At 43.9% G+C, this 14,955-nt stretch overlaps 1 protein-coding gene across 1 annotated transcript; it reads right to left on the bottom strand.

Moving 5' to 3' along the window:
- Positions 1 to 693: 693 nt before the first annotated feature.
- LOC137384943 (C-type lectin Cal-like) lies at positions 694 to 14,539 on the bottom strand. The gene is made up of 5 exons (XM_068059653.1): positions 14,487 to 14,539; positions 9,206 to 9,288; positions 4,940 to 5,109; positions 894 to 1,028; positions 694 to 807 (listed from the first exon to the last, which is right to left on the bottom strand). Exons 1-5 carry the CDS (start codon positions 14,537 to 14,539, stop codon positions 694 to 696), a joined length of 555 nt encoding a protein of 184 aa, XP_067915754.1.
- Between the last annotated feature and the right edge of the window lie 416 nt (positions 14,540 to 14,955).

The following is a 14,955-nucleotide window of genomic DNA, read 5'->3' on the forward strand; positions in this document are numbered from 1 at the left end:
CCTCCCCCCCAATAAATGGTTCAAAGTGCAGAGGTCATACCATTGCCCCCCTTCCCTACATTACACATGGTTATTGGACCCCCCTGCCCCCCAACCTACCGCACTGACTACACTAAAAATTCTAAGTTTCCCCTTCCCCTCCTTGGTTTTGCCATCTTTCCCTGGACGGAAAAATGAAGGCGTGTGAGTGCCGGCCACCCCACACAAGAACGTGGACAGCCGGTAAGTTCTGGGGAATTGCATTTAAATGTATTCATACTCCTTAAATATTTAAAGTCGGGTCCAACCGCTGAGTGGCTGGGGGGGGTCGCCATCGAGCCTCGCCGCTGCCAGGAAAATTGGGCCCAGCACTCCCAGCATCAGGCTCCATGGTGGGATGCTGCCGATACGGTCTTCCGGCCCCCCTGCCATGGATCCCGACATCGGGAGCTCAATAAAATTCAGCCCAATGTCGGTTCCTCCATCTGCCATGTTATATGCAGTGTATATTCCTCTATCTGCAGTGTAAGGCATATGTACTTTCCTGCAGTGAACAGTTTAACCCAGAACTAGCTGCAAACTGGGCAGCAAGTGGAGCCCTTTTGAAATCTAAAGCTCAGCCACACTGAATCCATTTAGAATCTCAGTCAATCTGTCCATTTGCCTGGAACTAATTTCCAATAAAACTGTTTCTATTACACTTCACTGCATCAACTAACCATGATTCATATGCACACATTTCTCATTCCCCTGATAATCATCGGGCTGATTCTCATCCCAGTTTCTGAAATCATATGTAGATCCATCAGTCCAAAGGAAAGTCCGCACCTGAGGGAGAGAAATAATTCCATTATTTAAAAAGATATATTTCTGCTAGAACAAAATTTGTGATGCAATAAGTCAGACGACATTACCTTGTGAATGTCACTCAAGCCGACCCAAATGAAATTATTTTGTTGATTTTTAGCCGCAGCCACCTGACGAATGAATTTGTTCTGTTCCTCCCAGTGTATGGAGGCAAGATGGCCACCTGAAGCCTGGCAGTGCAGCTTGAAATCAAAATTAAAAACAGATCATATGTTGCCCATTACCTTTTTATATTGAGCATATTCAGTTTGTTGTTCCCTGTAATGTATTTAGTGTTAAAACATTCTCTGTTGTAAAATCATAGAATCATACAGCACAGAAGGAGGCCTTTTGGCCCATCATGTTATACTGTCCAAATAGTCCCACTCTGCTGTCCTTTCTCCATCACTCTGCAAATTGTGTTTTTTTCAAGAATTTATCCAATTCCCTTTTGAAATTTCTCCACAACACATTCAAAGCATCCATTCCAGATCATAGCTCACTGTGCAAAACATTTCTCCTCATCTCCCTTCTGGTTCTTTTCCCAATGACATGAAATCTGTGTCCTCCAGTTACAGATACTTTTGCTACTACAAGCAGTTTATTCTTGTCCTCGATCAAAACCCCCAAGATTTTGAACACCTCTATTAAATCTTCCTTGAATCTTCTCTGCTCCAAGCAGAATAATCCCATCTTCTCTAGTCTCGCCACATAACTAAAGTCCCTAATCTCTGGCACTATTCTAGTAAATCTCTGCATCCACTTCATGGCCTTGACATCCTTTCCAAAGCGCAGCCCAGAACTGGACACAATACTCCAACTGAGGCCTAACCAGTGATTTATAAAACATGAACATCATTTCCTTCCTTTGGTGCTCTATGCCTCCCGTAAGTCATTTTAACAGTCTTAATAACTTGCCTTGCCACTTTCAAAGATCTGTGTATGCGAAACATTATCTGTTCCTCTCCTCCCTTTCAAATTGTATGATTTAATTTATATTGCACCCATTCTTCCTTCCAAAATGCATCACTTCACATTTCTCCGCATTAAATATCATCAGCCATATGACTGCCCATTTCACCAGTCTTGAAGTCTGCTACCATCCTCCACATTGTTTACTACATTTCCGAGTTCCATATTATCTGCAAACTTTGAAATTATACCCAAGACCAGGTCATTAATACACGTCAATGGTTCCAACAATGACCCCTTCTGGACTGAAAAATTACCTGTTCCTGACTACCCTCTGCTTTCTGCCCTTAGCCAATTTCATGTCCCCACTGTCACTGATCCTTTAATCCCACCGGCTTCAAATTTGCTAACATGTCTATTAAGCGGTACTATATCCAAGTTGTTCTGGAATTCCATGTAGATAACAGCAACTGCACTGCCCTTATCAACTTTCTCTGCAACAAAGAACTCAATCGAATGTGTTGGACACAATTTGCCTTCAACAAATCCATTACTGCCCCATTCAATTAGTGACCTGGGGAGACATTACTGACCATTCAATGTACATTTTCAATTAACAAGATGAATCAAACCCTGGATGCTTGTGTAGGCTTTTGAAAATACCTGAACTCTTAGCTGAACGATTACAGTGTTGGGTTTTTAAACACTACCCGCTCTTTAAATAGCCAGGCAGCAGATCCTTTAAATGGATCTGGTCACTTTTGATCTGAGGAGCAGGATCCGGAGCCCAATCCTGTCCCAACCAAACTTCCACACAATGGCCAGGGTTTTGCAGTCAGTGGTGAAGGAACGCTGCTCACCTTTCATCACATTTACAGCTGCTCACTGATTTTTCATGGGCTTTTAAGCTGCAACTTAGTTGTGAGAGATCGATTTCAGCATGGCACCCTCTACCCAGGATCGAGGACATGTGGGATCAGGACAAGCAGCAGCATGGCTTTTCAACCAATCAGAGTGAAGAATCCTCACTAAGACACTAAAGGGAAATTTAGCTCCAAAAGCAGGTGGGTTTGGCCCAAGTGAGATGTTAATTCTTAAAATTTCAAACAAGAACCCAATCATCCTCAATCCCGTAACTTCCAGTTTTCAGTGGAGTGGGGGAGGGGTGTGGTGGGAAGAAATGGGGGAAGGTGAATGGGCAAACAACCTGCTCCCAGGAGGCAGGTTGCTCATTTAAATATTTTAATGAGGCTGCATGCCTCACATTTTGTCTTTTTCAGGTTTAATCCTGGCCGACTGGGTTTCCTAGGTCTCGGAAATCTGGCAGCTAAACAGAAATGAAGGCAGTTGCATGGACAAAGTGTTTTTCCAGCACTGTTTGTGGGCCAGGAGCAGGAGTGCTTCCTTCTGGGCACCCCCATGCTCACCTCTTTCCCTCCTCACGATCACCAACATGGCCCCGATTACTGACGACCCTCCATTCCCCAACACCCCCACAATTCCCACCCCACCCCCCCATCTGTCCCTGTGATCACCCTAACCCTCCAGACTATGTTGTATCCCCACCCCCACCCCCTGCAATCTGCCCTGCAGCAGCAGGAACACTACCCGTGCCTGGGCAGGAGCCTCTGCTGCAGTTCTCCACCTGACAGGGAGACAAGCCTTTTAATCAGGCTGGCTTCCAGGCAGTGATCCAATTAAAAATAGAAAACACATATACTGTGCAATTACAACTCTACAGCGTTCAGGAAAACCCAGACTTATGGTCAGAAGCCTTCGCCATTGCTTGGAAATCCTGGCCGAGTAAAGATTGGAACCACAGACACTAAAGCAAGAAGTGTCTATTAAAATATTTAATTCAACATGGAACCATTTATATTAAGAGGAAACGAAAGTGAAATAAAAGCCAAAGGTAAAAAATGTGCTGGTGCTGGTAGCAAACCTTGTAGGGAAGCAGGGCAAATAAGAGAGCAACTTCCATATTTCTGCATTTAACGGCACCTGTGACGCTGCTGCAAGTTACTCCAATTTACTCCCTAATGACATTGAGTGCTGATCTGTGCAGTTATTCCTTTCGCAAAAGGCAGACTAATGCAGAAATTTTCACTGGATGGTGATCAGGATCAGGAACTTTTGTTGATTTTACTCTTTCCTAATCCAGAGACACTGAGCCTGATTTTATTCTGGCAATGAGGGTCCTGGTGGGAGGCCTGAAGGTGAGGGCCACCCACCTCTGCTCTCTTTCAGGCCCCCATTGCAATTTCACAATGGGCAGTGAATTAACTGCCCACTGTCGGGGACACTATCCCTTTAAGGGACAAGCTCACACCTCCATAGCTGCTGGCCAATCGGAGGGCTGGCAGCTCAACAATACCAGCAGAGCCACTGGGAACAGTGGCCACTGCCAGTGTTGCAGGAGGCCTACAGTGGTAAAAATGGAGGAGACCCCAGGACACAGGTAATTGGGGTTGGGGGTTGCCTAGACCAGTCAGGTATAACCCAGCGATGAGGTTGGGAGAGTTGGTAGCAGGCGGAAGAAGAGTAGTTGGTGAGGGGGGGGCGGAATCTTGCCACAAGACGGAGGGGTCATCACTGCCAGGGTTAGCCATCTGTGGGCCATGGATTGACCAAGAGGAGGGACTCCCACACCAGCCGTTAGGCAGCTGCCAGGTCTCACCTGGGTGCCTCCATGCGCCGGCAGGCCCCTCCTCTTTCAATAAAATTAGAGTGGTGGCAGGAGGTTTCCCTTAGGTGGCCACTTAAGGCCCTCAGTTGGCCTGGGATAGGAAGGCCATCCTCAGCCTCCCCTGCCACAGACAAAATGGCAGGGGGCCAGAACAACTTTGGGCATGCTGTGCAATGCTGCCCCTTGCCATTTTGTGTGATCCCATCACCCCACCTCCATTCCTGTCTCCAAGGGCAGGATAAAATCCTACCCACTCACACCAGTTATAACACCCTCACTACTGTTGATGGATGAACCTGGTCTCTTGTCTGTCGGATTCAATGTCACAGTTCAGTGTCCTCAGTGTTTAATGTAGAATACAATGTAGACCATGTTACCCAGGTGATGGAACATACTGAGTCAGTCGGAACTGTCCAGATACAAATCAGAATGTTCTTTCATTCTCTGTGTCTGGTCACATTTAGAAACACTGAGAAACAAACCCAATAACTTACAGTGGAAACTTCAGAGACTTACCTCAGCTTCTATCCAAGTCTTTTCAATGGAGAAGACATTGTAACAGGAGGAGAGATAAGGAAAATAAAACCAATCAGCGGCACAAGGTCCTTTCTCAAGGATGGTACGTTTCTCAAACGCCTGATTCAAGTCCAAATCCTTATCAGTTTCTGTCCCCACTTTCTTGTTCTCTGTTGTTCCATTCAGAACATTCGTTGCAGTTTAAGGGAATTAGATTAAAACAAGCTTCAATAATCACAACAGCAAATCCCCAAACTTTCAGTCTATTTCTGATGGGTACACGGGTGGTGGGGCCTGTACAGAAGCAGGGCTTTTCACCTTACTGCACTAAGCTGTCCTCATACACCAGGCTTGTTCATAGTGAATTAAATAGTAATTACAGCACTCTTTTGGGCCTCCTTATCTCGAGAGACAATGGATACGCGCCTGGAGGTGGTCAGTGGTTTGTGATGCAGCGCCTGGAGTGGCTATAAAGGCCAATTCTGGAGTAACAGGCTCTTCCACAGGTGCTGCAGAGAAATTTGTTTGTTGGGGCTGTTGCACAGTTGGCTCTCCCCTTGCGCCTCTGTCTTTTTTCCTGCCAACTACTAAGTCTCTTCGACTCGCCACAATTTAGCCCTGTCTTTATGGCTGCCCGCCAGCTCTGGCGAATGCTGGCAACTGACTCCCACGACTTGTGATCAATGTCACACGATTTCATGTCGCGTTTGCAGACGTCTTTATAACGGAGACATGGACGGCCGGTGGGTCTGATACCAGTGGCGAGCTCGCTGTACAATGTGTCTTTGGGGATCCTGCCATCTTCCATGCGGCTCACATGGCCAAGCCATCTCAAGCGCCGCTGACTCAGTAGTGTGTATAAGCTGGGGATGTTGGCCGCTTCAAGGACTTCTGTGTTGGAGATATAGTCCTGCCACCTGATGCCAAGTATTCTCCGAAGGCAGCGAAGATGGAATGAATTGAGACGTCGCTCTTGGCTGGCATACGTTGTCCAGGCCTCGCTGCCGTAGAGCAAGGTACTGAGGACACAGGCCTGATACACTCGGACTTTTGTGTTCCGTGTCAGTGCGCCATTTTCCCACACTCTCTTGGCCAGTCTGAACATAGCAGTGGAAGCCTTACCCATGCGCTTGTTGATTTCTGCATCTAGAGACAGGTTACTGGTGATAGTTGAGCCTAGGTAGGTGAACTCTTGAACCACTTCCAGAGCGTGTCGCCAATATTGATGGATGGAGCATTTCTGACATCCTGCCCCATGATGTTCGTTTTCTTGAGGCTGATGGTTAGGCCAAATTCATTGCAGGCAGACGCAAACCTGTCGATGAGACTCTGCAGGCATTCTTCAGTGTGAGATGTTAAAGCAGCATCGTCAGCAAAGAGGAGTTCTCTGATGAGGACTTTCCGTACTTTGGACTTCGCTCTTAGACGGGCAAGGTTGAACAACCTGCCCCCTGATCTTGTGTGGAGGAAAATTCCTTCTTCAGAGGATTTGAACGCATGTGAAAGCAGCAGGGAGAAGAAAATCCCAAAAAGTGTGGGTGCGAGAACACAGCCCTGTTTCACACCACACAGATACAGATTATTTGCCCAACTACTCAATGCCAATTTTTATGCTTCATACAAGTCTCCTCCCATTCTGTTTACTTCATCTCACCCTTTCAGCATGTCCTTCTAATCTTTTCTCCCATGTGTTTATCTAGCTTTCCCTGAAATTCACTTATGCTACTTGCCTAAACCACTCCATGTGGCAGCAAGTTCCTCTGGAATGGTACTATTTCTGTTTCGGAGTTTTTCAAAACATGTACATAATAATGCCTCTGCTATTTCTTCCCTAGCTCTTTTAATATGTAGAGATGCAATCCATCTCAATCAGAGGTCTTATCCTCTAAGTTTGACTAGTTTGTCACTTATGTCCCTCTTTTCTATCTTAAATATCTCGATATGCTGATTAATTTCTTCGTCTAATGTCATGACCATCTTGTAAGTCACCCTGGTAACATCTGAGGCAAAGTGACTATTCAATTTTACTGCCATTTCACTGTCATTATCTTGTGCATCCCTTACTGGCCCTATCCCTATCTTAAGTTTTCTTTTCGACTTCTCTGTCTCCATCTCTGGGGATAGGTTGTCTACTAATATCCATTGTAAGCCCATCGACTCCACAGCTACCTCGACTACACTTCTTCACACCCTACCTCCTGTAAGAAATCCATTCCATTCTCCCAGTTTCTCCGTCTCCGACACATCTGCTTTGATGATGCTATCTTCCATGACAGTGCTTCTGATATGACTTCCTTTTTCCTCAACCGAGGATTCCCCCCACTGTTGTTGAAAGGGCCCTCAACCGTGTCCGGCCCATTTCCCACACTTCTACCCTCACCCCTTCCCCTCCTTCCCAGAACCGTGACAGGGTTCCCCTTGTCCTCACTTTTCACCCCATCAGCCTCCATATCCAAAGGATCATCCTCCGCCATTTCTGCCACCTCCAGCGTGATGCCACTACCAAACACATCTTCCCCTCCCTTCCCCTGTCAGCATTCCAAAGGGATTGTTCCCTCCACGACACCCTGGTCCACTCCTCCATTACCCCCACCACCTCGTCCCCTTCCCATGGCACCTTCCCCTGCAATCGCAGGAGGTGTAATACCTGTCCATTTACCTCCTCTCTCCTCACTATCCCAGGCCCCAAACACTACTTTCAAGTGAAGCAGCGATTTACTTGTACTTCTTTCAATGTAGTATACTGTATTCGCTGCTCACAATGTGGTCTCCTCTACATTGGGGAGACCAAACGTAGACTGGGTGACCGCTTTGCGGAACACCTCCGCTCAGTCCGCAAGCAGGACCCTGAGCTTCCGGTTGCTTGCCATTTCAACACTCCCCCCTGCTCTCATGCTCACATCTCTATCCTGGGCTTGCTGCAGTGTTCCAGTGAACATCAACACAAGCTTGAGGAATAGCATCTTATTTACCGATTAGGCATGCTACAGCCTGCTGGACTGAACATTGAGTTCAATAATTTCAGAGCATGACGGGCCCTCCATTTTACTTTTATTTTTAGTTATTTTTTTCTTTTTTACATTTTTTACAATTTTTTTTTCATGTTTATTTCATTTCATCTTAGTTTGTTCAGTTTGCTTACCCACTGTTTTTTCTCATGTTTGTATTTGCTGCTGTTCAATCTTCAGTCCGTTAATACCCTATCTGTACTAATGCTTTGTCTTTCAACACACCATTAACATATTGTTTGTCTTTCCTCCATGACCTTTTGGTCAGCTATGTGGCCTTGTCCAATCTACACCTTATCCTTTGTTATCTCTTGCCCCACCCCCGCCTCACTTTCTTATAACCTTTGACATTTCTAATATTTGCCTGTTCCGAGGAAGGGTCACTGACCCGAAACGTTAACTCTGCTTCTGTTTCCACAGATGCTGCCAGACCTGCTGAGTATTTCCTGCATTTCTTGTTTTTATTTAAGTTTTCTTTTGTTGTTGGTTCTGTAGAATACTTTACTATTACTTCTTACATTCTTGATAATTTAATCTCTTAGTTCCTCTTTAATTTTACTTCTTTCCTAACCTCTTCATATTCCCTTTTGATATCCTCTCCTTTGCTGTCCATGTACTTAGTGCTTGCCTTTTTCTTTAGATTCAATTTTACCCTGATCTCTTAATTCATCTATGGCGTTTCATTATTGGTTCATTTGTCCTTTTTTGTTAAAGAGGAATATCTCCCTCCTAAGCTCTATTAACATTTTAATAAATATTTCCAACTACTGTTTTTTCTCTTCATAAATATGCTTCTTGTTTCCACTGCATCTACTACCATCTGCTTCTTTCATATTTAATTTTTTTCAATCTGACAATGGTCTTTGTCTTACTTAGGTCTGTCTCAATCATTATCCTAAACCTTATTATGATGTGATTGCTAAAGCCTAGATGCTACACTTACATCTCATATCTGCTCTGGTTCATTTCCCATCAATAGATCCAGCATGATCACTCTCTTGTTAGGTTTCTTATAGATTGGGTAAGAAAGGAGTCCTCACTGTAATAACTCAACTCTCTTTACCCCTTTCACTACCCCTTCTTGACAATTTATTTGTGGATACGTAAAATCTCCCTGATTATTATTCTCTTACTGTCCACAAATTCCCATATTCTACACTCCCAATACACTGCCTATGTTGCTATTTCTGATCTTTATTTATCTAATCATTGTGAGCAGTAATTGATTTCGAGAGCTAATAGAATCACTTGACCCTACCTGCCACTTCATTGACAAGCAACGCACTCAACACCAAAGCCATCACCAGCATCATGTCTGCAGTGAAGAGCCTTTCCTCAAACCTGAAACACAACAAAAAGATTCAACATTAGTGTCAAGATTTCAAGTTAAAGGTGGAGATTTCCTGCTCTCATTCCTTCCTTGCTTCATTCCTTCACACCTCTGTCTGTCTGTCTGTCTGTCTGTCTTTCCAAGTTGTCCTCTGTAATGAGGTTACAAACGCTGCTGCACACACATATATAGGAGACTGTGCAATTGGAACTATTGAAATCAGATCCAATTGGCTGGACATTTAATTATGTCAAATTCACGAATCACTTGTAGCTCAGAATAGGAGGGGCTTGAAACCACAGGAATGTTCTGTGTGTTACACAAGAGTGTATAAAGTGGCACTGTAACTGCTCGATAAGTAATTGAAACTCCTGTCACAGTTCTTCATGCCATTAATCAGCCTACAAGAAAATGCATTTATTATATTAGAACTTAGTTAATATCTTGAAGGAGAACATTTAGGATTTGGTGACCATTATATTTGAGATTAAGAACCCCAAAATAATGGAATATTACTCAAAAAATGAGAATTTTTATATAGAACAATCCAATCCCTTTTGGAATAGGTCTGAACCCAATCTATTCCCTTCTTTCTCACTATGGCGGAGAGTCTCCTGTATGCTCTGGCTACATTCAAATTGTTACCCCTTTTTAAAGAACAGGACCACTTTAGAAAAGAAGTTGGATAAATATCTATTCAGAAGATTGAAGGATGGCAAGATAATGGAACAGCTTGATGTTTGTCCAGGGACTAAAACAAAGCAATCTCTAAACCAGCAGCAACAAAACAAAAAGTGCTGGAAATACTCAGCAGTTCTGGCAGTGTCTATGGAGAGAGAAGCAAAGTTAACATTTCAGATCTGTGACCTTTCATCAGAACTGGCAAAGGTTAGAAAATAGTTAGGTTTTAAGCAAGTGAAGGGGAGGGGAATGGGCAAGAGAAAAAAAGGGGAAAGTGTTTGATAGGGCAGAGGGAGATTAAATAATAAAGCTGTCCTGGGACAAAGGCAAAGCGTGTGTAAATGCTTGTGGTGAAAGACAAAGCATTAATCCAGAGAGAGTGTTAATAGTGGAATAATGAGCAGTTCTGACGACATGAAAAGCAGGCACATGGTTTACAAATAAAGTATTTAAAAAAAGGCAAGTCATGCTCTGAAGTTATTGAATTCAATGTTCAGTCCGTAAGGCTGGAGAGTGTCTAATCAAAAGATCAGGTGCTGTTCCTCGAGCTTGCATTGATGTTCACAGGAACACTGAGCGGACCAAAGACAGAAATGTTGGCATGAGAGCAGGGGTGAGTATTGAAATGCCAAGCAACCAGAAGTTCGGGGTCATGCTTTTGGACTGAGTGGAGGAGTTCAGCAAAACGATCACCCAATCTACGTTTGGTCTCCCCAATGTAGAGGAGACCACATTGTGAGCAGCAAATGCAGTATACTAAATTGAAAGAAGTACAAGTAAATCACTGCTTCACCTGAAAGGAGAGGTTTGGGGCCTTGGCTAGTGAGGAGGGAGGAGGTTAAAGGGAAAGTATTACACCTCCTGCGATTGCATGGGAAGGCGCCGTGGGAAGGGATGAGGTGTCGGGGGTAATGGAGGAGCGGACCACGGCATCGTGGAGGGAACGATCCCTTCGGAATGCTGACAGAGAATGGAAAGGGAAGATGTGTTTGGTGGTGGCATCACGCTGGAGGTGGCATAAATGGTGAAGGATGATCCCATGGATGTGGAGGCTGGTGGGGTGGAAAGTGAGGACAAGGCGAACCCTGTCACAGTTCTGGGACTGAGGGGAAAGGGTGAGGGCAGAAGTGTGGGAAATGGGCCGGACATGGTTGAAGGGCCTGTCAACCATGGAAATCCTTGATTGAGGAAAAAGGAAGACATATCAGAGGCACTGTTGAGGAAGGTTGCATAATCAAAGCGGATGTGTCGGAGATGGAGAAACTGGGTGAAATGAATAGAGTTCTGACAAGAGGCAGGGTGTAAAGAAGTGTTGTCGAGTAGTTCAGAACTGATGAAAGGTCACAGAACTGAAACACTAACTCTGCTTCTCTCTTCACAGATGCTGCCTGACCTGCAGAGTATTTCCAGCACTTCCTGTTTTTATTGCAAAATATTCACTTTTATCAGTCTTTACGGTGGAGGATGAGGATAAAGTACCAGAGATATGGATAAAACTAAAAATAAATCAATGGGATCAACTGACTAGATCGAATAGAAGTAAAAAATGGCAATGGAAAAAAGAATGAGACTGGTGTTAAAAAAATCAGCTGGACCTAATGGTTTCCAGCTCAGGATATTGAAAGAAATAGGTGAGGAAATTGTAGAAACTCTAATTATGATATTGGGAACAGGAATAGGCCATTCAGCCATTTGGGGCTGTTCTGCCATTCAGTGTGATCTTGGCTGATCTGTATACAAACTCCATTACCTACCTTGGCTCCATGTCCCTCAATACCTTTGGCTATAGCAAAATTTATCAATCTCAGATTCAAAATTATTAATTGTGCTAGCATCTGTTGCTTTTTGCCAGAGAGAGTTACACATTTCTACTACCCTTTGCATGAAGAAATGTTTCCTAACTTCCCTCCTGAATGGTCTGGCTCTGATTTTAAGGATATGTGTACTAGTCCAAGACTCCCTCACCAGTGAAAAAATCTTTTCTCTATCTACACTCTCAATTCCTTTCAAAATCCTAAAGCTGCAATCAAATCACCCCTTAAACTACTATATTCCAGGGAATACAATTCATGTTTATGTATATTCTCCCCATAATTTAATCTTTGGAGCCCAGGTACCATTCTTGTGATTCTGCACTGTATCCCTTCCAAGGTAAATATTTCCTTTCTGAGGAGCTGCGCCCAGAACTGTACACAATACTCATTCTCTGGTCACTTGGGTGTCTACTTTCTGTAACTGTGCATAGTTTTCCTTTTGGAACACCATGTAAGTATTGACACGTGAAGCCAGACATGTGAGAATCCTTTTTTTGATGGCAGGACAAGAAAAGAGGTTTGAGGTGATGAAGGAGACCAAGGGCTCCTCTAAGGTGACAGTGAAACCTCTGTGCAGATGTGCATCCTTCATTGGCAGCAAGAGGTTACATATTCCAGGCTGCATCCTCCATAGAAGTGTTAGCACAGGTACCTCAGAGTAAGTTCCATACCATGCCATTGATCCTGGGTCAGAGAGGCTCAATTAAAACCTCCTAGAATCAGCTGACATTCATGACATCCTCACAAGACCTTTGCATCCTGCGCCAGCCCTGGCAACCTCCTTGTGTAGCAGGAGCATCTCGGTATTTGCATCTTGTCTCTCCACTTCCTCTTCCTCTTCCACGTCCTGCTGGACCTGGGTCTACAGAATAGTTCAGGATCTCAGAGACAGATTTGTGAAATGGGAAGAAACATGCAGACGAAATTTAACACAGAGAAGTGTGAAGTGAAACATTTTGTTCGAATCTACAGACTCACCAGAATGATACCGGGCTAATAAGATGAAACTATGAGGAAAGATTAACTAAGTTTGTATTCCCTGGAAATAGGGATGAAATAATTGAGGTGTCAAAGAAGTCCCTTTGCACGTGCTCCCACTAAAAGCCCTTCAGAGTTTCATGCTAAAATAACTCTTGGTTATATCAGCAAGACAGACACTGGACCTGTTCCTGTCACACTCCATCATACACTGTTGTAATAGAGGTCTTGACCCATTTAAAATAAACAGATTATTTGCTATGTTAAAATTATGGATAGAGAAACATGGTAAACATTTGTCCCAATAATCTCAACAACAGTAATTTCAGCCTTTTACCTTTCTTGTGTGATTGGTTGAAAGCAGCAATTGAACATCCTGTAAAATCTCCACACTCTAATGTTCCTGAACAGGGCACAGCTGAAGAGGGCGACATCACTGACTAACTGAATGAGACAAGACAGAAAGTTACTTACACTCCTCAGTTCTCACTTGTTCTGATACAGAGGGTGTAGAATCTTTGAAATCTTCAGCCACTGCTTTAAGGCACATCACGTCTGCCCATAGATTGTGTGAGGGGAATGGCTGGAACTGGAACTGAAATTCCAGATACAATTCCCGATCGTGGAAGGGAACACACATTTAACTTGTTCCCAGAATCTGAGCATTGCAGGTGAAGCCACATTTAGTACTCATTCCAACTTGCAATTTTAAGATCTTCATCCTTGTTTTCAAATCCCCCCAGAGCCTCACTGCTCTCTCTCTGCAATCTCCTCTGGCCCTACAGTCCTCTGAGATATCTGTGCTCCATTAATAATAGTCTCATGAGCATTCCCAATTTTAATCACTCCAACATTGGTGGCTTTGCCTTCAGCTGCATCGGCTCAGAGTTCTGGAATTCCCTCCCTACACTTTTCCGTCTCACCTCTTCACTTTCCTCCATTAAGACACTCCTTAAAACCTATCTCTTTGACGCAGCATTTGTTATCTGACCTGATATCTCCTGATGTGTCTTAGTGTCAATGTTGTGTTTTATAATGCCTCTGTGAAGCACCTAGGGACATGTTGTTATATTAAAGTCCAAAATAAATACAAGTTGTTGTTGGGCCTTTTATTGAACTGCTCAGTCCTTGTGGCGATGATATTCCCACAATGATGTTAGGTAATCTAGAAGGCCATTTTGGACTGTTGTCAAAGCTCTTCATCGCTCTCTTCTCCGCCTTGACGTCTGATGTTGTAATACTTGGGAGAACTGCGATGTACCAAATGGATTCCTTATAGAGGACCCCACAGTACCAGCTGTAAAATCAAACCTTCCTCACAAACAACGGCCAATCATCAACTGCCTCAGAACTGGTTATGGTCAATGCTACCACCTTCTCCATAGATGGAAGATTAAGACATCCCCATCATGTGACTGCAGAGCTACCAATCAGACCCTGAAGAACATCATCAAACACTGTCCTCAGAGGAATTTCACAGGCAAAATACAAGATATCCACGCTGTTACACCGGAGGCTTTGTCCTGGATATCTGACTTAGATATTGATATGATTTGTTCTTTGCTACTACCATATGAAAGTAGAAGAAAAGTTGGCTGTAAAAGGGGAAGCCTGAGGTTGTGAAAGTCTTTCTTTTATTAATCTGATAAACCCACAGTTATTTCTACACTAAAGTGTGAAAGTTTCATAGCGGGAGAAGAAGGGGTGAAGCGAAACATGTGAGAATTTGAGCTCACAGTGTTTGTTCTGGAGATGAGCTCTGCTCAAGTGCCAATGGATCTTTATCCATTGTACAAACAACAGCTCATTTTCATAAAATGGTTCTGTGTGACTCATTTCTTTGTGATAAAAGAGCCAGCTGTATGGATACAATGTTGTTGTCCGTGTTACCCACACCTGGCAGTGTTTGAAGAAGAAATAATTGGTCTGATTTTCACCACAATGCAAATATGTGACAATTGGCTCGTCGATTATTTTGCTGCTCCCTTTTAACCTAGGATAGCTTCATGAAGGAGAATTCAGGGCCTTTTGCCAACTATTGATCTCTGTAAACACATAGGCTGCCAGTCATCTTCTGTTTCACTGGGTCATGTGACTGTCTCATCAAGCTGCCAGTGTTTGAATCACATGGGGCTTTTTTCACCCCTGTCCCCTCCTGGCACTAATAGTACAGGTGGAGCAGGGGTTTAGGATGGGGGCAGTTTT

This window comes from Heterodontus francisci, chromosome 27 (assembly GCF_036365525.1).
Source record: "Heterodontus francisci isolate sHetFra1 chromosome 27, sHetFra1.hap1, whole genome shotgun sequence".
NCBI lineage: Eukaryota > Metazoa > Chordata > Chondrichthyes > Heterodontiformes > Heterodontidae > Heterodontus > Heterodontus francisci.